General features: G+C 52.0%; 8 protein-coding genes across 8 annotated transcripts; 3 read left to right on the plus strand and 5 right to left on the minus strand.

Annotated features, from left to right (window-relative positions):
* Positions 1-806: 806 nt before the first annotated feature.
* Positions 807-1,889, plus strand: J4E79_006500 (uncharacterized protein; the record flags this gene model as incomplete). The annotated part of the gene is made up of 2 exons (XM_049355370.1): positions 807-823; positions 884-1,889. 2 exons carry the CDS (start codon positions 807-809, stop codon positions 1,887-1,889), a joined length of 1,023 nt encoding a protein of 340 aa, XP_049210043.1.
* Positions 1,890-3,317: 1,428 nt separating this feature from the next.
* On the minus strand, positions 3,318-3,887 carry J4E79_006501 (uncharacterized protein; the record flags this gene model as incomplete). The annotated part of the gene is made up of 3 exons (XM_049355371.1): positions 3,318-3,530; positions 3,587-3,716; positions 3,772-3,887. The coding sequence occupies 3 exons, from the start codon at positions 3,885-3,887 to the stop codon at positions 3,318-3,320; spliced, it is 459 nt and encodes a 152-aa protein (XP_049210044.1).
* A 1,031-nt stretch (positions 3,888-4,918) lies between these two features.
* On the minus strand, positions 4,919-5,743 carry J4E79_006502 (uncharacterized protein; the record flags this gene model as incomplete). The annotated part of the gene is made up of 1 exon (XM_049355372.1): positions 4,919-5,743. The coding sequence occupies one exon, from the start codon at positions 5,741-5,743 to the stop codon at positions 4,919-4,921; it is 825 nt and encodes a 274-aa protein (XP_049210045.1).
* A 402-nt stretch (positions 5,744-6,145) lies between these two features.
* On the plus strand, positions 6,146-8,701 carry J4E79_006503 (uncharacterized protein; the record flags this gene model as incomplete). The annotated part of the gene is made up of 2 exons (XM_049355373.1): positions 6,146-8,048; positions 8,352-8,701. The coding sequence occupies 2 exons, from the start codon at positions 6,146-6,148 to the stop codon at positions 8,699-8,701; spliced, it is 2,253 nt and encodes a 750-aa protein (XP_049210046.1).
* Positions 8,702-12,061: 3,360 nt separating this feature from the next.
* J4E79_006504 (uncharacterized protein) lies at positions 12,062-13,492 on the minus strand (the record flags this gene model as incomplete). Its single annotated transcript, XM_049355374.1, has 2 exons — positions 12,062-12,703; positions 12,773-13,492. 2 exons carry the CDS (start codon positions 13,490-13,492, stop codon positions 12,062-12,064), a joined length of 1,362 nt encoding a protein of 453 aa, XP_049210047.1.
* Positions 13,493-14,089: 597 nt separating this feature from the next.
* Positions 14,090-16,628, minus strand: J4E79_006505 (uncharacterized protein; the record flags this gene model as incomplete). The annotated part of the gene is made up of 3 exons (XM_049355375.1): positions 14,090-14,817; positions 14,868-16,303; positions 16,360-16,628. The coding sequence occupies 3 exons, from the start codon at positions 16,626-16,628 to the stop codon at positions 14,090-14,092; spliced, it is 2,433 nt and encodes an 810-aa protein (XP_049210048.1).
* Positions 16,629-19,375: 2,747 nt separating this feature from the next.
* On the plus strand, positions 19,376-20,919 carry J4E79_006506 (uncharacterized protein; the record flags this gene model as incomplete). The annotated part of the gene is made up of 2 exons (XM_049355376.1): positions 19,376-19,422; positions 19,482-20,919. The coding sequence occupies 2 exons, from the start codon at positions 19,376-19,378 to the stop codon at positions 20,917-20,919; spliced, it is 1,485 nt and encodes a 494-aa protein (XP_049210049.1).
* Positions 20,920-21,272: 353 nt separating this feature from the next.
* On the minus strand, positions 21,273-22,384 carry J4E79_006507 (uncharacterized protein; the record flags this gene model as incomplete). Its single annotated transcript, XM_049355377.1, has 2 exons — positions 21,273-22,106; positions 22,154-22,384. The coding sequence occupies 2 exons, from the start codon at positions 22,382-22,384 to the stop codon at positions 21,273-21,275; spliced, it is 1,065 nt and encodes a 354-aa protein (XP_049210050.1).
* Positions 22,385-22,574: the final 190 nt, after the last annotated feature.

Here is a 22,574-nt window from a genome sequence, read left to right on the forward strand (position 1 = left end):
ATGGAAGAGGCTAAACTTGGGCCAGGCGGCATCGTTGAGCTTGTAGCCATATCTACTGGAACCATCAACTCCACTGGAGTTGAAGGCGATGAAGAGGATAAATTTTATCGGCTAAATATGGAGGCATATGTGATCGGCGGCTCTGGGTATTTAAAAACCTCTGAGTATTTAGGTCAGTGTGACAACCAGGCCCCTTTTCTGTCCCAGAATCACAACGTCTCACCCAACGCCGAGCTAACGACTATCCAGAAGTCAAGAAAGAGATGGAGTTGTATGGTGAAGAAGGCCCAGATGGACGGGAGTACCACTTCTACAACGTCCTATGGGTTGAGCGCAAGGAAGGGATAGCATACCGGCGTGCATCAGGACGGGTGCCAAAGGCAATTTGGGATGCAGACTGTACCCCACTAACGAAGATCATCCTTGGCTGATCACGGTCGATCGACTGACTAGAATGCATCTCTACTTAGCCTCTCCACCCGCATCACTCTGTTGTATTTGTATTCACGAGCCCCGTCGGGTAAGCGGCATCACATGTGCGGAGACGGGTCAGGCAGCTTCGCGCTATGAGCATGCGTTTGTAGCTCTAGGAGCTACGGACAGATGTTGCGCAGCAATCACGTTGACTGCGCCACTAGCTCGAACTCCGGACGAAAATCGACGGTGTCCGTGCCCAGACGACATCACAATTCCATGCATGGGGTAATCAGCAAGAGGAAATATAAACAGGTGTCGTCTGCTACACTCGAGAAGATCCTGTATCGGCCAGACTGCTATTGGTATACTCCTCTAGAACAGCTTTCAACATGGTCAAGATATTTGCGTAAGCTTTCCCTCGGTATTGGTCGAAAGAGACTCGCTGATCTGTATGTGAACTCTACAGCATTGGGGTTACTGGTTGGGTTGGTAATGCAAGCGCTCGTGCGATCGCAGCTGCGCACCCCGACTACGAATGGACAGTCCTCCTTCGCAACAAGACGAAAGAAGAGAGTGTGAAGCAATTCGTGCCCCAGGGGACACGATTCGTGATCGGAGACTTTGACAGTCACGACGTCATTTCCTCTTCGGCAGCGGCCGCAGACATAGTCATAAACTGGGGCAGCAGCGACCACGAGCCGCTGAACAAGTCCATCATCGACGGCATGAAGAAGAACAAGTCCACCTGCTACCTCATCCACACCTCAGGCTGCGGTATACTCACCGGTGAAGTTGCCAGGACGGAGACCTACGGCCAGGCTGCCACCAAGGTCTACGACGACTGGGACAATGCAACTGACCTCCTAACGCTCCCTCCCGAAGCGCCACACGTGAACATCGACACCATGATCCTGGCGCTCGACCGCAAAGCGCCGCACATCAAAACCATGATCGTCTGCCCACCCATTATATACGGCACGAGCCACGCCCAGGACACGCAGGAGCGCAGCGCAGCACGACAATACGTGAACTCCATCCTAGACCGCGGAAAGGGTTTCGCAGTCGGTGACGGCAAGGCAATCGTCAACACGGTACACATTACCGATCTAGCAAGCTTCTTCGTCATGGCTACGGAAGCAGCCGCGCAGGGTGGTGGCGCCGCAACATGGGGAGGTGTGGGCTCGTATTACTTTGTGGAAAGCGGCGAAATGGTGTGGGGCGAATTCGCGCAAGCTGTTAGCAAAGCGGCTTTCGAGAGAGGGTTGCTGGACACACCGGATGTGGACTTTCTGAGCGCAGAGGAGGCCATGAAGATTGATCCAATTAGCAAGATTGGTTACGGCTCCAGTGCGAGGTCCAAGGCTGTTCGCGCTTACAAGACTCTTGGTTGGAAGCCGGAGATGCTTGGGATCTATGAGGATTACCTTTCGAACTGGAGGTTCAAGGCGGGCGAACCGCATTTGTTTATGTAAGGTCGCAGGCGCAGATCGTGGGTTGCGCAAGCGACCCACAACTTCCGTAGAACCATGGTTAGCTGCATCTCTAGACTGTGAGCAAAAAGAAGTGCACAACAGTGAAGCGCGCCACATTTTTGCGCGATCGGCGTGGGTTTCGCACGAGGGAGGCCGGCGACTATGGATTCTGAGGGGGCAAAAAGAAGGCCAAAAACATACAACAGCGGGGATTCGCTAGTGGTCACCCACCTAACTACTAATCCGCCGGTATCATGCTTGTATATGGCTGAGCGGACGGGAAGCCTAATTTTCATGATCCTATGGTCGTATGTGAAGGGATGGGTAATCAGCCGGATTATATCATCGGTGTAAACGCTTGGGAGGAGAGCCAGTCGAGTTGGCCAGGCTGGGCGGCTTCGGAGCAGCTGTATCGCAGGGCGACGCGACGTGTCTGCATATAAAAGGAAGGCAATAGGCCCAGAGGAAAACGTGAGAATGTGAAGATGTTGTTGCAAGTTTCGCGCGAAAGGAGGCCCGCGGGCATGCGCCGCACGAGCGCGTCACGTTCGTGCCAAGGACGCCAGTCAGGATCGCGCTACGCCGCTTCTCTGTCGTTCGCTCCTCATCTCGGAACCGCGACATCTCCTGGGCATCGCATCAATATACGGCAAGATGAGCTCCTAAATGCGCGCGTCAGTTATACTATCGTGTTCAAAAGTCAGGTGCTACGACGTGTCCTGACGCCCGGGGCTACATCGTCGACCCACCATCGTCCCCGCCAGTTCGACATTACATCACGCAGTCTATCCACTTCCGGGAATCACTATCCAGCGTGCATTATCGTGGAAGGCCAAAATATCATGTGTAAGTTACATTAATCTAATAAGACTTCTCATGTGCGCAGACACATGATGATGCGGCAAAACGCTCGTGTACACGATGCGCTTCTCGCCGTGCGAAAGCCAGGCATTATCTATCTCTATTTGAAGAAGGGTCGAAAATGACTAGACTCCCTTACTTGTTACCGCTACCAGTACCTTGACCGGAGACGCCGCCACGACGACCGCCTTCTTGTTCGTATTCGCCGTAAGTTTCTGGCATTGTGGTGAGTTTGTTGGGAGGGATGCTTGTGTTGGAGGTGGTGGTTATGGTTGTGATTTTGTGAGAGTGTGAGTGTAAGAGTGTGGGAAAGTGAGGGTATGAGTGTGGTTGGGTTGGTGCAGCGCGGAAAGCTTATTTGTAGTAGCCAGAGCGACGTTCGTGAAGGCACCATGTGAGACGAATGTCAGGTGTTGTGAAATCACTTAGCTGTAAGGACGCTAGTGACTACCACTGCATAAGACATGTCCCACTGTAAGTAAGATGTTTGAGAAGATGAAAGTCTATTAAAGTTCAATCCTAAGTCCAATACCACCGTGTATCACTCCAAGCCTTGCTCGTCCACATCTAGTAAGTGACCTCTCCAAACTCCTCATCAGCGAGGATCATGTAAGTCTTCTCCTCGCTCAGTTCTATGTCGCACTCCGCGTAGTCGTCATATAGAGTGGCGTTGAAGAAGTTGCACATGTCCTGGACGATAGGGCGTGCCTTGCCGAGCTCCTCAAACGAGCAAGTGCCCTTACCGCCGAGGGCGGCAGGGAAAGCACAGGGCTCGATCGCCTATTACGGTGTCAGAGAAGTGCTGCAGCTGAAACTAGGACGAATGTGGTACTCACGGCAGAGTAGACGCTGTAGTTGATGCAATGGCAAGTAAAGTCATCGGGCGCACAGCCGTCAGCATGGTTGGCCTTCTCCTGGCACTGGTGAAGACACTTGGGCATCCATTTGCTGAGCTTCTTGTTGTCCCTAGTATCGTTGCATTAGTATAGAATATAAAGAGGTTTCGGAGGGCTTAGCATACAAGCACTTGTACTTCTCCATGTTACCCGCTTTCTCCGCTTGGGTGATGTTGTAGGTGTACTGGGCGCTAACCGCAGCGGCAACGGAGAGAAGAGTGGCGATTTGAGAGAAACGCATGATGATTATCAATATATGATGATTGTGTGGTTGTTGGTGAGTTGATGTATTGGAAGTGATGCTTGATGTTGTGCTTTACTTAGAGTGAGGACGTTACCCTTCTTATACATCAACACTGGCACTACCCTCACCCTTCTCAGATGGAATCAAAGCGTTGTGTGCTGGTAGCAAGTACCTGCAGCACTGTACCATACAGTCCCAACATTGGATGTGTAATATTGATCCATGCAGGAACATCCTCCCGCATTGAGCTAAGATGTCTTAGCGCGACTGTCAAATGGATGCGCCGGCAGAGTCTCCGAGCCCTCACCTCCTCTGGTGTCCCTCAACGTTGGCCCGGACAGCACCATGGTCGGAGCGGAACACGCATCACACCTGGCGGTGACAGGAACATTAGCTGGAGGGAGGAAGCGGTCAACTCTCCCAACATAAATGACAGAAACAACAAAATATCTCGCGATCAGACATCAATGTCAGTGGAGGGTTATCGAAGGGGTTTGCCGTAAACGATACATCAGCACTTCTACACTCGGAAATGCGCTTGTGTCACGATGAAGACGAAATGAGAGACGAAAGACTGGAAAAGATACGGTCCAGCGAACAAATCCTGAGGCATTTCAATAGCATGAGCGAATCATTTGGCAGTACCGTGGAACAAGCCGATGCATTGACATTCTAGCGGAATAGGGGATTGAAAAGGAAAAACGGCAATACTGGCGCCTGGCTATGGCTGACAAGAGACAGCATAAAATTGTCATGAAGATAGACTCTCTCATCTGATGCGGTGTGAGAGGATTGCGCAGCTGACCGACTTGCGCATTTGGTTGAGGTGGTGGGAGTGATGTAGAGCATCTGTTGTTGCCCAGGTGGATGGGCCCCTTGTCCTCAGGCGAACCTTTCCGAAAAGGTTTAGCATGTGGAGCTTCGGGACCCCGCCTTGCTTCGACCAGACATCTCAACCAGCGATGAGGTTTACTTGCTTATTGTATTGAGACCCGTCCCCTCACCGCTGCCTGGTGTTCGACAAGAGATCACAACTTCGACTTTTGCAGCTGCTCGTTGACGAGCGCGGCGAAATGCGGGTGTGCTGCGCCTATGGCATCGCATTGCGCCTCCGACAACACGTGCGCATTTCCCAACATCTGCCTGGCTGTTCTTACAGCAAGATACGTGACGATTGGATCCGAAGGCTGCAGGGCTCTCAGAAGACGTAGGTAGCTGGTCATCTCCGCGACAAGGCCTTCATGATCAATAAGACGCTTGATGAACGGCTGCAGATCTTCCACAGCGTCAATACCGAGAGCGCGCATCGCCGCATAGCTATACAGCCAATACCACTTATCTTCGCCATCGACTTCTGGGTCGTCGGGAACGAAAGAAATCGTCGTCCTGCTTCTGAAACACCGAACAAGCCAGTCGAGGACACACATGGCGTAACCTGGTAAGATAGGGCCCATGGCAAGAGCGAGTTGCGAAACATCTGGGCATTCCTCATAGCCGGTTCGAACAGCCTGTGAAGCCGCAGCGAGCGCCCAAACCGAAATCTCGATGGCATATGGACGGTGGCCGCTCTCGGCTTGCTCGGTCATCTGACGACTGCGATCGAGGGAAACGAGACCTTTGGCAGCAGAACACTGGTGGGCGTAGTCCGATGGCGCACCCGAATGAGATGCGACAAGCAAAATTGGAGGACCTTCCAGGAGAAGAGCGCGTATTTCATACGAAAGACCTCCAAATGGCTGCTTCGGGCTATCGTCGAAGGAAGCCGTAGTATCTATGTCCATGTTGCCGAAGCTCTCTTCGAGTTGTGCGCCTGCAACTGTAGCTTGGTCGTCTCGATGGTGTAGCGGCAGCATTTCGTTCCGAGGTTTTTTCTAAGCTTTGTAAGTCTGTTAAGCCGGATTGAGGCTTTGCAATGCTGCGACGGAAAAATATGGCTCTTCACTATAGGCTGCGCCTGCCTGCCATGATTGGCAACAGCGCCTGCAACGCCGTGATGACGCAACTATGCGCGCACAACGGTACAACTCGTTCCTGGCGGCGCATAGAATAACCACTATCCTTCGAGAAGGACATTTCGAAAGTATGGCCGTAGTGAATGTGGGTGACAGAGACAATACTAGAGCACGTGGTACTAGCGCGACAATGGACCCACACAACACCTTTGTCTCACTCACCTAGTCTAACTTGCTCAACTCTACACACGACCTTACGGTATCACAATCACAAATCTTGTGCTATCATCAATCATCGACACCATGGCCAGGAAACGCAACGGCGGTTCGCACCAAGGGACGGACGGCGCCCACAATACTTACCCCAAGACTGCGATGACTACCCATGTTCAACATAAGGCAAAAGAAGGACTCCAACACCAAGACAAAGCAACACAGCAAGAACGCGGCCGTAACGGTGCACGTGGATACGGTGGCAGGCGTGGACATGGCGATCGGCGGAGCAGGTCGCCAGGGCGAGACATCCAACGCGAACAACAAGCCAAGCACCGAGATAACAGACGCTCGCGTACCCCACCCCCAGCCAAAGAGATCCGCGATAGGCCAATCAAGGTTCAAGAACTCCGCGCAAGTGCGACTACCGACGTCGTTGCACAGGTTTCCCGGAAGCGCAAACAAGAGGCAACTGAAGATGATGGACTGCATGCGAAGAAGAAAGCGCATATCGGACCTGGAGAAATGAAACCGACTATAGTCGCTCACGGAAAGGAACATACACGCGCACCAGCGGTGGAGAAAAGTGTCGATGCAAACAAGAAGGTCCCTAGCCTACTTGACCTAAAGAACATGACCGAGGATGACAGGAAGAAGCTCCGTGATGACAAGTTCAAACAGAAACCTGTTGTTCCTAGCAGACCTACTGTATTGGAGACAGTCTCTCATGAGCGAAAGAGCCCTAAGACGAGACACGGTGTCAAAGACGGTTGCAAGATCACAGCACTCGAAGCGGAGCCGGAGGCAAAGGCCCTTACTCCACGGACCCCAAGTCAAAACACCAAAGCCAGCTCGCTAAAGCAGTCCGATGCTAGCACCAAGACCGCGGCCACGATGCGGCCCGATACATCCGTCACCAAGGGCGCCGCCTCAACCCCCAAGTCACGGCAACCGAGCGCGGGGGAGGGATTACACAAGATGGAAGACGCAAAGGCAGGCGAAAGCAGGGAAGATGGCGCGAAGCCAAAGCCTAGTTCTACTCCAAGCCAAACAGTCACGCCGCCGGCTGAGCACAGGAAGCGGAAGCTTGTGGAGTTAGAGAATCCCGAGGTAGCTTCGCGCAAAAAGGCCAAAGCAAGCCACGAGGCTATAAAGAGAAGAAATGCTAAGATCAAGAAGTCTCTGGATGATCACCACTTGTACGCCGGTCAGGATCGCTTCCCAGAGGAAGGAGTTACCTTTTTCGACTACGATGTTTACAGCATACCCCTCCTATGCTCTCATACGATTGAACATCAGTACCCATTCGAGCCTATGGATGAGCCTTCGGACAGGCTGAAACGATCCTTCACTGATGACAACGAGGTTCATGTTTTTGGTCGTAAGATGCTTGTTCTGCGGCAGGAAGCGCTTCGCCTTTCCAAGAAGAAGTTTTGGACATCCGACGACCTTGGCCGCAAAGATGCCTCGAAAGTCGAGCCCACTAGGGATATTGGCGACTGTGATCTCTATCTTTACAATGGGAAGGTTCACGTCGCTACAGAGCGAGGACTTCTTCTAGCAGCAGAGTACCTCAAGCTCATCGGGGTTCCAGACACGCAGCCAGTGCGTTTCCACGGGTACAAACCCGCTTGGATGAGCCAAGTCACGCCCAAGCCGGAACACAGACGTGTCTTGGAATCATGGCATCCTAGTGCAACCTTGAAAGAAGGCGGTTGCATCTCGATCACGCACAGCTCTACCGTAGTAGTATACGAGCACGGCGTTTTCGACATCGACCACAACACCGGCGCGGAGACCCGAATGGCCTACGGTGCGCGAGAGGATGATGGCGTTGTTGGTTGGTTCGACTATTCGAAAACATGTCGCATAGACTGGCTCAAAGACCCAGAAGAGACAACTACAACCACACACGACCCTACCATCATTGACTGGTCAACATTTGACTATAGTCCTCTCGCAGCTCGAGCTACAGCTCAACAAGCGGCGCAGCGTAAGTTGACGGCTGCAACGCGGGGAATGGCAACAGTTTATGCATCCACAGCACCACTCCCGCCGATCACACCAACATTGGCATCTCCCGCGGGAAGAGCAGCGACACCTGGCAGCAATGGCGAACATTACTTGTCTGAACTTGCGCTTGCAGCGGAAAGCTCATTACAGTCTTTGATGCATGCTGAGTCTCCAGGTCCCCACGCATCGCAAAAAGGAGGAAAGTCGCCACCGTCGACGATCAAGGGTGGGCGTGTATCGCGACATGACAGTCCTAATTCCCAATCCGAAAAAACCGGGGCAGAGAGTGGCAGCGACGTCGTTGGCGACGATGATGTATCTCAAGGAACTATCGATCCCACGTTACCGCGACAAGTCACAGACCTCAGCTCTGTCGTGACGCAAGAGACGGCGATAGACCCGTCCTTGAGTTCCCAAAAGACCTCAACAGGTCTTGACGAATCCGAAGAACACCAAGTATCTTCACATGAGCCTACAGTACCGGTTACTAAAGCAGTGCGACCGTGCAAGACTCCGTCTACAATATCTCAACGCTACGATGTTGAGGTAGATTGGGACGATACCGACATCCACGAGGATGATGAAGCTCAAAACCAAAGCCCAGATCACAACAAAGAGGACGAAGAGCTTTGAGTTGGGAACAAAAGTATCCTGAACCTTACTGCAATCACACAGTCTACAGGAGTGAGATGATCATAGGCTCTTGCAAGTACATTGAGCAGAAAGAAAGAGACGGAGACTATACCAGTCAGTGCGACACCGCTAAACTGGGTGTCGTTATTGATGGCGAGGTATAGGACGGATTCAGTACGATTGGCCTTCTGGAGTAAGTAGAGGAGCAGCTCGCTGTCTTCGTCTGCACAGCATGGAGCCATCGCCCAAGACGCTGGCATTGGTCACGAACACCAAGCATACCGTGCAATCTTGCCAAGCAGAATCCCAACACATGGGGATCATGCCACCCCAATATACCACAGAAGGCCCTGCCCGCATGACCAACGCTCAGATCTCTTACTTAGCGATATGCATGCGATGAATCTGAGACTTTCTTTGTCTGAAAGGGGAGAAATCCCTACCTAGGTACCAAAAAAAGATGAAAGCAGAAAAACGCCAAATCAGACACAAAAGACGAAACCAAGCGCCAAATCTGCGCCCCTTCAGTCTCTCAGCATACCCACCACTTGTATGGTCTATCGGACGAGCCATGTGGGCAGAGGCAGACTACACATGACCGAGAGCCCCCATGCAGGCATGCGTTGCAAGCGCGTCAACACAGTCAAGTGTCCATTCACCACCAAGGTTACATGGCGCATCTATTGTTCACGTGCGAGCGACCCATCCACGATACCCATTTGCTGTCTTCAGGCGCAGATTTGAGAGCTTTCCGAGAACAAGGAGCGAGGAGCGAAGATAGTCGGGGGAGCATCAGTCCATTTGCATCAATACAAAGTACAAAACGGGCACTGCGCGGGTCGCACATGTGCTCGTAACACGTAGCTATGGATGCTCGATATGTTTGATAGGTCTGTTACCATAACAATGAAAAGAAAAGAAAACATGTTGAGAAACTACGTGACTTGGGGTGTTCAATCCGCCAACGAATTGATGTCATCTTTGTCCATCTCACAGCATACTAGTAGACTTGACAACCCTCTCATCGTCCAGCTTTACCTCCTGAGCTCTAGTTCCAGCTTCAGAAGCCCTAAGGCTTGTTGGCAGTGGCCTTTTCTTCAGAACGATGTTTGTCTTCATACTCTCCGTCGCTTTCTCTCCAAGCTTGTTTGATAGCGCTGATTCACTACTAACAGACAGCCGCAACCTCTTCTTCTTGTTGTGAGCACGGAACCTGACGGGTCAGTACGTGAGTATACGACGCGACAATTAGACTCTTACCAGAATAAGAGGAGCGAGAGGATAAGTAACCCTCCAACTGAACCGCCTACTGCAGTACCGACTGTATACCCTGTTCCTGTATTAGCATGTAGAGAAAGTATGTAGATGCGTCCTGTTGTGTACTTACCCGTAGAGACGCCTGAGGTGCTGCCATCTGAATAAGGTGGCCTGGGAACGGTCGAATTTGGCGTAGATGGAAATGAAGGTGGATCTGCTGGAGAGGTTATGGTAGCTTCGGATAATGACGATGATGTTGTTCTTGTAATTGGACGCGTTATGGTAGTGAAAACCGATGGTTGGCCATCGAGCTGACTTGTTCCAGGAAACACGCTTGGGCCGAATGCAGGCGACGGAGAGCTGAAAAGTGTAGTCTCAAGCTGTATAGTGAGCCCCAGCCTTGCCAATCAAAACTTGGGTATGTCTTACGAATTGCGCGCTTGTCATTGCAATGAAGTTCAGCACGAGCAAGCATACAAGAAGCACTTCCATCTTCGACAGTAGGAGGGGAGAGATAACCATCTCAGTCTCGGTTCAGACAAAGTGTCTGGCTTATGCGTGTAAGTCTCAGCCGCAATGAGGCGTCGGTCTAGAGAATCTGCAAGCCTATCGCGGGAGGGGAGGGGAGGCTGAGCGATAAGGCAGACTTCAGCCTGGTTAGAGCTGGCAACCTCTCTTTCATCGTGATAACACATGGCTGTGTCTTTCCTTTCCTCTAGGTAACTCTTCATGTTAACGTCTCGCGGTAATGGATCCATCAGACTGTGGCGCCCTTTCCACACGAACGGACTTTACAGCGTACATCGACCTGCTCCGCAACGCCACAGGCGGGGATTTCAGCCTGGTGAAGGATTGCAAAACTAATGTATGCGGAGCATTATGGGGCTCAGGGAATCCAGACATCAGCGGTATCGGTATGGCGATCGGATATATTCTTGAGAGCTTCATATGCGCATGTCTCGTAGCGATATCGATGTGGTTTGAACGAAGCGCAAAAGGCCATCCGAGCATGGGGAGGCTATTGGTTGCGAACGCCACAAGAACTTTTTTCGACAACGCTATCTTCTTTACCTTCGCGATTCAAACTGCTAGCATTGTCACACTGTCTGGGGTTGACTTTGGCGTAAACGCTGTTGGAATGGGTGGCTTCACGGTTGAGATTGCTTGGCTGGTGTCTTCGCTCACGCTTCTGCCTCTTCTTCCAATGGTATTGCGACCGGAAATGTTCTTGGAGGGCGGCGCAACAGATGCTGCTAGAAGACGATCGTCTAGTGGTACTGATATCTCACTAGACAGATATGAAGGGCCAGGAAGCGGCGCCGATGGACACCCGGGGCCTCTCTCCGATGCTCGTAGAGGACAACGTTTTGTCTTGTTTGTGATATGCTGGGCGATGGGCTTTTGCCCTTTTTTCTCCCGCATGGGAGGAACTTTTGGTGAGTGGTGACACTATGGTAATGGATTACCGACTAACCATTGCAGGTGAGAGCCGGATCGGGGATACGCCAAACACCGCCATAACGTTCGAAGAATGGAGCGTGATCGCAGGCGTCTGTTTCGAAGGCGTTAGCACTATCAGCTCACATGAACGCGATCTGACTACGGCGTTTGGCATTCTCAGCTATCTGCTGTTGTCCATTGTGGTCATCTCAAAAATTCTTTCTTCCGCTTTGGAGGACATGGATCATAAACAAGCCTGGCTGACAAAGTGCTGTTCGACGTTTGATGGGGGTATTGTTGGATTGTATGCGAAACTCGGAATCGACGTGGTCGTCGCTGCCGCACTAGTTGTGCAATTTTGGGCGTTCTTCCGATTACGACAGCTACAAAGTGTGATGATCCGAGCAGCTGGTGGGAGCTTCCCGGACGGGCAATGGACGTTTGGTCAGATTGTCGCCACCGTTGTTTTTGTTCCCGTCGCTGCCGAGGTCATGTTTGTATGCAAGAGGCGTTCACTGTATCTTGATAGAAGCATGTAGATAAAACATTGGAGAAGACAAGGTATCAAGCTGACAGTGATATATGTGACGAAAGCGATGAGAATAGGGTCTTAATAAGAACTACGACATACTGTAAGCAGCCTCTAATACTACGAATTAATCATCAGTTACCCTCCCCCGGACCATTGTCTTCGTAGTCCTTCTGATGTGCCAGTCGGTTTGTCTCTTCTTCAAAATAGTCATTTACATCGATCACATCCGTCGCGTTTCTCCGAATGAACTTCTTGTATTTTCCAATGTTGAGAGGAAACCCGTTATGAGCCGCAGCGGTGCTGCCCTTCTTGCGGACTCCGGACCAATGCTTTATACTATGTCCGATGACAGGCAGCTCAGGGGGGAGAAGATATGTGTCTTCATCATAAGGTTTTGCGCGGCCCGCGGGTTGAGGATAGTAACTGAGGTATTTTCTCTCCGAGTTCTTGAAGTCAAATGGTTTTGGTGCTGGTGCTGATGCTGATAGCTCTTCTCCCGATTGAGTATCAGCACCCTGCGCTTCTTCTGACGCTTCTTCGCCAGTCTTATTCGTATCATCTGATGATTCAGTATCGCTTTCAGGTGGAGGTTTGACGTTTCTGCGATCTTGCAAGGTCCTGCGAGGATACGTTCCGATGAAATGACAAAGAACTGGGTCAAGGACAGCAACACCCCTGGAATAGAAGCGTCCGACTGTATGCTCTAGAGTGGCGAGATGACACGCATTGAGTTTGGTTTTGTACATCTGCATGACGATTTTGTCAATGAGTGGCTACAACGTTGGGTGTATGGTCAGTCTATGTCTTGCAAACAGGCATGCATCGGGGGAGTTGTTTCTTACCAGTTGCACGGATTTGGGCAGGCCTAGCTGCAGCATAGCGTTGTAGAGATGGATTTTGTCGTCAAGTGCAACTGGAATTCCCATAGCGACAGCACCGTCAGGTCCTGTTGGCTGGCGTGCGCGCCTCGTCTCCTTGGGTGATCTTGCATCGTCCTCTTTGTCTAATTCATCTCCTTTGCGATTGATCTGTTTTTGCATTTTTTGTAGCCATGGAATGACGTATTCGTTGATTTCCTCCGGTCGTATGAACGCCATTTGATCATCAGGTTGTTCGGCGAGTCTTTTTCCACTAACGCAAAAATGATAGTTGATGTCGAAGTCCTGAGTCGATAACTCGCCCAGAGCAGCATGATGTTGTCTTGGATAACGCACTGGCAGATGAAGCGTCTTGGCTCCCGGATTGTATGTGAAGTGATCATCAGCGAAGGTCGAACACTTCCTCAAAGTAGCGCGATCAACAGTCGTTGGAATAGTGTATGAGCTTTTCCGCCTGAACTTTTTGATGGTTTCCCAATATCCCTCCCTCTCGCAATAGAGCGTTCTATACTCTTGCTTGTCGATAATGATTTCAACGTTATCACTAGAAGCGTCCGCAGACTTTTGGTTGTAAACGTCAACCTGGTCAATGTATCGATAATGATCCGCCAGACTCCGTGCTTCATCGTCTAAGTATTGATCGTGTTTTTCAACAACTCTTCCATTCGCATGATAAAGAACCATGGTGTCGTCTGGGTATTCGTCGGAGAAGTTGATGCTTGAATTGGTGGCTCAGAGGATGTGATGGTGATCTTCAGCAGGACTCGAGAACTCCAAGGTTCGCTGGCAAAAGATACCAATTCGATACCGCAGACTCTTTGTTAATATGGAACTCTCTGACAAAGGCGAAACTTTCCGAAGCCATCGACGCAAAGCATCACTTTCTTTGAGCGCGCCGTATTCGGCACAAAGCGGGTACACCAACTCAGCCATGCGGAGTTTAGTACTCCAATCGACCGCCATATGATACCGGATACGGCATCATGTAACTTTAGACGCGTGTTTGTTCGTTGGAAATGTTGATGCAAATGTGCGTAGGTGTGAGGATTGTTGTTTAGGAGAGATACATTGAAGCGCTAAAAGGTTGTACCTCGGTTGCGCCGGAGACGGCTAGATCAGAAGACCCTCGATCAATGAGCCCTAGAGACCATGCTGCAAGATAGCGCTGCGAATTCATATTGGACTAATGGTGTTGAATAGTCGCATCTGCGTAGTGTCCAATCTCTTCACCGCAAACTACCCTCAACATGCAGTCACATCCACCCACCAACCTCCCCCCTCCTACCTCCCCCAACCACCACAAGCCCTCTCCAGCGTCAAAAACGCAAAATGTCCCCCAACAACCGGTCTCGCAAAGAACCACGGCCCAGGAAACCCACCATCCCCCTCCGTAACATAAAGATCCGTGAACGGGCGATCCGTAACCGTCTCATTCAACCAAAGCGCCACTCGATCAAGAATCTCAGAACGCACCTTCTTATTCGCCACGGCAGCAGCTTCAAACTCCCAATCGGACTTGGTGTAAAGATGGCGAGAGTCCAGGGGTAGGCCGTATTTTTGCATCACGGTGGAGTACCAGTCACTCTGGAGGTTGTAGATTTTGTCGGGGATGAAGTCTTTGGTGATGGGTGAGCGGCTGGAGGAGTGTTTTGAGGGTGACAAGGGTCGCTGCGCTTCATCGTTTCCAGATGCGTAATCTGGGTGTTCGGAGAGGGAAGACGAGTTTGTGATGGTGGGGTGGAAGCAGAGTACGGCATCGGCGTAGAGCGAATATAGAGTGGTCCAGCTGCCGTACCAATCGTACGCGAGTTTAGCATGTGTGCCATCGCGCGACATGCCGTAATCTTGCCATTTCTTGATGTATGTCTCAGAGATGTTGCGGTAGTGCTTTGCGTCGCCCGGTCGATCCATGAGGTCTGCGATTTCACTGAAGGCTTTGATGCCGACAATGCCCTTCAGGGCAAGATTTGTTTGAAGCGGCAGCCAGCCAGCGAAGTCATCAGTGCAGACTACGACGTCTGTTAGCTTGTGTTTCGAACAACGGCGGGTCAATACTTACGCTGGTTGTGAGGCTCAAGAGCGTCTTCGACAAGATAGCCAGTCCATTGCTTCCACAGGTCATAGCTGCCTTCCAGCCACTTCTTCGCCTGATCGATACCCTTGGTGCTTCCGCCCCAAATCTCATCGATGTAGTCAACTCCGTCGTGCAGTCCGACGCCATTCAGAGAGAATGCGTTGGTCGCATCAGTACCACGGTCTGCGTCGTTACCGATAGCTGACCAGATAGACTGAGCTTGTGCGTCGGAGTTATAGCTTAACGAGTTGACCAGTGCCAGACCCATGATCAGCATATCGCCACACTCTTCAACAGGCATGTACTCGTCCCGTCCATCGGCGTGTCCTGTCAAATTAGGGAAATGTGCGCCAAGGTCATGCATCGAGTACTTGTTGGGATACTGGCCGGACAGCTGGTGTTCCAGAAGTGGCTCCAATAGATATGCCAACCACCTAGGCTGCGTGTACAGGAAGAACGGGAAAGCCGGGAAGATGACATCGACTGTTTGACTGTTGCCGTTGGAGGATATCTCTTTTAGGAAGAGCAATGGGTTGTCCTTCGTTCCTGAGAAGCTAGTGGCACCCATGACCTGTCGTGCAGACAAGGCAACAATATCCACGTAGTTCGTCGAGCCAGATTGGTAGGCATCGATGCGCAGCTGTTCCGAATAGTTGCCAGCGAGGCTCTTTGCCATTGCGAAATCGCCGTAGTGGAATTGAATAAGCTTGTCGTCTTGAGGGAACCAGGACTTCCACAACGGCCGCATGAACGTGAGACCGCGAGCGGACGCATATTGTGTGACTGGATCTTGGATGTGGGTTATCGTAAACAACACGCTATCGCTGTTGCTACTGGATTTGGCAGAGGTAGTGGACGAGTTTGCCAGCTTGAAGGCTTTCGCAAACGCAAACACAGGCTCTTCATCCATGACGGCGCGGAAGTTCCCATCGACCTCGTTCTGCAAAGTTCCGGTTCGAGCAAACCGCTGGCGCAGGAGCGCGGATGTGCCCGATTCATGGCGCGCATCGACCGGCCCAGTGAAATGCAGCTGACCCCACTCGGGCTGATCGTTGGTCTCGGTGAAGAGCTGCTCAACCTGTCGCTTGACTTGCCACGTCTTCAGCTTGTCGTTCAGACCCGGCGCGACATGCTGGAACAAGCCCCATTCTATCAGGCTCTCCCTCTTGCCGCTGACCCATTGTCCGTTCACGTCCACGTATATGTTGACATCGAATGTCCCTTCTACGTGTATAGACAGGTATGCTGCCGGTATGGTCTGGCGCAAAGTCGAAGTCGGTGTGATGGGCGAGAGGAAGGACAAGGTGATCTCGACGTCTTTCGCTGAGCGCAGTGCATCGGGTGCGGGTATCGAGTACGTAAGGTTGGTGGTCGACGCGTCGTATTTAGCACCCCGGTATATGGGGTATGTTATCGCGTAACTAGTACGGGCAGGAGTTAGCAATGGCTGCGCTCCGAGAGATTAGAGCAGACCTACTCTTTGTCCTTTTGCTCCAGAGAATCATGAGGTCGGCCGAGTAGCGGGTACACTTCGTTGGTGTCAGGGACCGACGCCATGACACTGAAGCCAACCTCAGATCCAGTCCAGAACATGGGCCATTTGCTCCATGGCTCTTCCCTTGCGTTTTGCAGCCATGTGCTCAGATATGGGTTCCGCACGATCAACGGAAGGACGGGTGGTTGGAGAGTCGACGCATCTACCAGGCTTGCTAGGAGCGCCGCAGCTGCGACAGTAAAGGGACGCATGGTGGAGTTCAAGGACTATCGTCGCAAGATCGATACCAAAAGAATATGCTCGATGCTATAATGACGAAACCATGAGTTATGGGCTATTGTACACGCAAAGAAGCATGAAGCACGCAACAGTGTTGGAGCTGTCAGCTGGGATGGAAGCTCGAGGTAGCTGCAGTTTGCGGGGTTGTGGAGGAGCGAATCACGGCGTGGTGCCTTGCATCATCGTGCCGATCGGCAATCGTCCCACGTTTCATCTGACGCGTCCTGACCTCATGACATCTCAAATGTTGATTGGGTAGCCTACAGCAGCATCAGGAGCTCTATCGACCTCTCAGCCTCATCCTATGCTCCAATCTCGCAATGTCAACGTGCCCGCTTCAGAGTACTTGCAACCTCACTGCCCACTGCGGCTCTATCACGCCCCCAACATCACAGCAACCTCTGCGCATCTTCCGTAGCGTCTGTTCGCAACGATCCATCTGGCGTCTGTGATCCTCGACGTTTCCAAGCAGATGCAATCACGCTCATCAATGCAGAAGCCGACCGACCTTGCTCTCTGCGCTTGTATGGCGGTGGAGTGGATATGCCGTCCCGAACCGATTTGACGGGGCTGGGAGTGCGCACAGCCCAGTCGTCTAGTGGATACGCAGGATGCGGATGGTATGACGTGGATGTCTCGAACTCGTTTTTGATGGGAAGTGTAGGAAGAGGCCGTGAAGCTGGTTCTGGAGGCCCGAGTCTGATAGACGGTGGTATCGAGAGCCGGTAGAACGGGGTTGGTGTGCGAACAATGCCATGGCGCTGTTGTGCATTCTCGCCTACATGATCAACTGGCAGATCTGCCTTCGGGCCTGGTGCACCGCGTGGGATGTAGGCGCGTGGCTGCTCTGTATCGCTCACCAGACGTAGTGATGCTCTGTGGGTAGAGGGTGTTCGCCTCCCCGCGAATGTGGATCGAGTAGGGCTTGACGAACTCCTAGTCTGTCCTCGTATGCCTATAGCACTCGCGGCTCGTCCATCGAAGTTCTCTTTACAGTCCTGAAAGACATCTTCCGAATCCCTGCTCATGGCGCTACAGGCCCTTGTGCCCTGGATGGCTTCATCGGTACCACCACCTTCGTTCGGCTCTATCACAGGGAGATCGTTCTCTTCGCCTGCACTACCACGATTTTGATCAAGCAGCCCCAACTCGCGCAGTTGATCCCAGCTGCGACAGTAGTATCGAAATGTCGCAAAAGGCTGATCGACAGGGTCGATGAGGGCGAATTTGTAAAAGCGCTTCGGATGCTGTGGTCCCGCAGGCCCAGCGTTGACAAGGCTACCCAGGTTAGCACAGTAAGTGCATGTCACGTTGAGCGCTTACCCTATCCCAGTCTCAGTCTTTGCGTGCTCCGTTTGCTTGTACTCTTCTGCCTGTCGTTCGACTCGCTTCCGTCCATGTGCACGATGTACTCGTATCTCGACGCGCGCGGTCTCGTCGAATGCATTTACGTCATCTTTTGTTGTAAAGCAAAGCACTCGCTTCTCGAACTTTTTCTTATCGCCGCCATCCCCGGGGCTCTCGAATAGACCGAACATAGTCTTGCCCTGCCATTCCTCGTCCTTGCCTGTCGACCAGCTCACGACGTGCGCGCCGTTGATGTACAGCTTGAACAGGAAGTAGTGTCCTTCGGGGACTGGCGGCGACACAGCATATTCGATCCAGAAGGTGCTGCCTGGTAGAGCTGGAACGTAGACGCTGCAAGTCGACGTCTTTTCATCGACGGATTCCGGAGTGAAGCTAGAGTTACCGCGAGGAGCTGGGCGATATTCAGGCAGTTTTTCGATATCGAATTGGGAATGCAGTCCGACGTCGATGCTACGACAATGCATTATGGCGGTGGTGGTGACGTGGCCGGTCTTGGTGATTGCGTGGGTAGTCCAACAGTACAGGAAGCAGGTGCGGTTGACCCAGATGGTGAAGTAGACGACTGCCCGACTAGCGCGACTGCTCCATCCCAACTCAACAAGTCAGATTCACGTATGCTATGCATTTCTTCATTGTGTTCTTTTCGCGACCTGTCAAGAACAAGCAATTGTATATGGGTTCGGATAGGTATAGTATTGAGAAGTGGAGTTTCTTCACTGTTCGAATTGAAGCAGTGTTACTCTTTGGTGCTTGTGACATCAGCAATCTTGCGAGCTGACATCATGCCAGTCAACAATGTTGTTTCACGATGAGCGACGCTACATTCTGGCCAGCTGTGAATTCTGGAAGTGGCGCCGCTACAAAGCATCTTGTCTCGGTCTGAGAAGTACTTACTCGGTCTTGCCGACAACGCGAACCTGTCACTCCCGATGTCGCTGCAGCATCGCTGGTGATTCGAAAGGCGATACCTATGCACGAAGATCGAGCGGTTCCTTCACCGTAGTAAAGGTGGTTGCGACTTCACTACTTAGGTAGTTCTCACGTGATGGTTCATTCACTGCTCTTCCAGCACAGGCCCACAGAAACACCCCTCACTATATAAGCCATAGCCATGCTCTTATTCTCTCTTCTCCCCACCTAGCCTATTCTTCGCCAACTCAACCGCGTTTGAAGTAAGTCAACCCCTCACTTCCTCACACATAATCTTGTAAGCGCCTCACAGCTTTGGCCCGCCAACCTATCTCTCCATCACACTGCTATCAGATTGCTGGACCCTTTGCTTACAGCAGTTAGGACAAGCTTGGATTAAGAAGGATCTGTCAACATGACAGCGATGACCAATCCCGGGCGCATGCCTCCGCCTAAGACGAACCAGCTCACGCCAAAGCAGCTCGCCGAGTAAGTTTATCCCGAAGACCTCCTCGTTGTTATGTTTCGGAGTATACTAACTGTTGTAGCTTCAGGAAAGGCCCAAAGGCAAACATCGTCATCGGTCCCGACGATAACCGCTACATCGGTCTCGAGAGTGCATCCGTGAATCTACTAGCACACTTCTCTCCAGTGGCTCGGAAGAAGCTGGTCGAAGAACGAAGCACAGTCTTGACTATTCCTAACGGTTCGAAGAACGCCATCCGTTGGATCTACAAGTACATGCAGGCTGGCGAGCGTGATCCCATGGACACGGACACGTTCGAGGCACTGACCTCCGATGCCTTGATCGTCATGTACAAACACTGCGACCTTCTCGAATACGAAGCACTGAGGAAGCGTATCTTTAATCGCCTGAAGAGCAAGTTCTACCATACGCTCCCAACTATCGACGAGATTAAGAGCTACCAGAATGCGATCCCAGCGCTCTACGACTGCGCGATTCGATGTATTGTCGATGAGATGGCGAGGCCGTGGACTTGCGACTACGAGCCGTATCAAGAGCTTGCCAACACGAATGAGGCCTTCAGCAAGACGCTGGACGCTGCTTTGCAGAAATACATCGCCTCGCGTGTCAAGGTCAGCGAAGAATATTATCGAAACACGAAAGATCGCCGTGTGATCTGGGCCATCAAATACATCGAGGACATCCGCGCCGGTCGTCGTCCCTACATCAAGTTCGCCGACAGGTCTTTGAATATGTTGTCCTGGAAGTCTCAGCAGAAGGGCAAGGGCGGCCCAGGTCTGTTCAACAGCGTCAAGGCTGATGCGAACGGTGTAGCAGGAAACATTCCAGCTCTTGCAGCCAAGCACGACAAGAAGTACGTCAGCAAAACCTACACACCGTTCACCTGCCACAAGTGCGGTGGGGAAGGCCATATAGCCCGTAACTGCACCACGGCAACTGCTGCTGAGTCCGTCACCGCCACTGGAGTTACATACAAGAAGCCCTCGCAGCGTCACGGTCCAATCTGCTACACCTGCAAAGGAACCGGCCACCTTTCCCGCAACTGCCCAGCTTCGCAGTCAGCCGCCAAACCCGGCATCATCACCGGTCTTCTCAACAAGGCAACAGACAAGCGACCCCTACCCGTCTGCTTCGAATGCGGCGATAACGGCCATATTGCACGCAACTGTCCGGAAGAGAAGCCGCAATCTGAGCGGAGCAAGGCAAAGTCTCAGCAGCCGTTCATTTGCTACAACTGCGGCGGCGAAGGTCACATGGCGCGCGAGTGCATGGAGGACGTGTCAAGCAGCGAACACGCTGACCTCTCCTTTTCCTCTTTTACAGCCTTGCCTCCCACCAAGGCCTCCACAAGCGGTGGTAATCTCGTCAATGGATTGCGTCCTGCTCTCGGTCCTGCTCGTGCTGCTGCTGCCGCTGATCTTGGCGTCAATCAGGCAAACGCTATCGACGAGTTGGAAGGTGGAGAGGGCGAGAAGACACCTGATCATGAGGTTCGTTAGGGCGGGAAGACGCGGACTGTTCTCTTCGTCTAGATAGCTGAACGGGATGAGGAGTGAATTTGAGAGGATGCGTCCAGGAAATCTGATCACAAGCTGATTAGGCGGAGCGACATCGTCATGCAACATATCATCCTTTGATGGAGGTCAATGAGGTCGTTTGAAGACCGAGCTATCTATAGATTATTAGATATATACAAAGCTTTTTAGCAGAGCCTTCCAAACATGGTCTAGGGGTTGAGATCGCTAATTTCCCATGAAGATGCCCAGTTTCTGCCGTATAGCTGGCGCCGGACGTACGTTCGACTGCTTGTTTGAGGCGACGAGTTGTGCTAACGCTGATCGTTGTTTGATTTCTATTTTTTGTCTCCACCAGGCTTACCATTCTTCTCTAGATGGTCCTTGATGCTGAACATACCCGTCCCCCGCTCAAGCGGTTTAGCTTGAGTGGGACTAGGTTTCCAGCCAATCATGTAAATCAACCTGAAAGTGGCCGGAAGCGTGCCATCTTCATTGCCATGAAGTTCCTTGTATATAGCTTCAGCAGCCAGTAGTACGTCCCTCTGGATTGGCCCCTTCTCTCGTGCAAGCACAGCGTTGGACTCGCCCATAGCTTGCAGGTCCTTCATCAACGAGAAGGTATCGGGATAGTCGACTACGATATCATCCACGTCCACGGTGAGGAGATTGAAGCCAGCCTTTTGTAACAGTCCACCCACATCTTTGACGTCCGCTAGTGGCGAGGTATGTGTTGAGACACCACCTCTTCGGTCCAACTCTGCTAGTTGCAGAGACGTACGAAGCTCGTAGAGGCTGTCTCCTCCCATCATGACGCCTATGAAAGGAGCATCTGGCTTCAGAATGTTGTTCACTTGCGCCAACACCGACGGCAGGTCATTGATCCAATGTAGACTCAGGCTGCTCAAGACCGCGTCGAAAGAGTTCGCTTCGTATGGTAATAGCTCCGATGTCGACAAGACCTCGCGTACAATATCAATCTCCTTGTTGAAGGGCAGGTCGGCGTCGCGATACAAGAGTGCTTCCGACGAGTCTGCGGCTGTGATGGTGCCGATTCGCTTGGATCGAGGGCCGTTGTCTGGGGCGTCTTCGGAGGGTAGAGTAAGTGCGCGGGATAAGTTGCAAGCGTTTGCACCGAGATCGAGGACTTTGGGGAAATGCCGATTTATATCCTATGGTCATTAGTCGCAGTCCATGTCTAGAGTGGGGAGCATCATACTAATACTCGCTCACACAGCCTGGATGCCACCTCATCTCTGAGGTAGTCTACACCTCTGCTATTCTCTTTGTCTGCTGCGGCTCTTTCCTTCTGTAACCACTTCTGTTGGCCACTGAATATCTCCATCATTGGAGCGCCGGGCGCTTGTACCGCATACCGCCGGGTGGTTTGGAGGGGCAAACATCGTCGCTTCAGTGGTGGGATGAAAGCGCGGATCGAAAAGGATGCCATAGTGCCAGTAGAATACGAATTGACTCTACGAGGGCGGTATGGACGACGTGAAAACGGATGGCGCGCAAGAGAGAGGATGAGAAAGCAATACGTCAAGACCCTGGAGCTGCTGCGCCAATCGGCGTTTGGCTCCACCGAGATCTACCTCCGCCCTCCAGAAGTCCATCACCAGCACCACTTCTCTGCCAAT

This window comes from Alternaria viburni, assembly GCF_023758015.1.
Source record: "Alternaria viburni strain BMP 2772 chromosome Unknown scaffold_13, whole genome shotgun sequence".
Classification (NCBI taxonomy): domain Eukaryota; kingdom Fungi; phylum Ascomycota; class Dothideomycetes; order Pleosporales; family Pleosporaceae; genus Alternaria; species Alternaria viburni.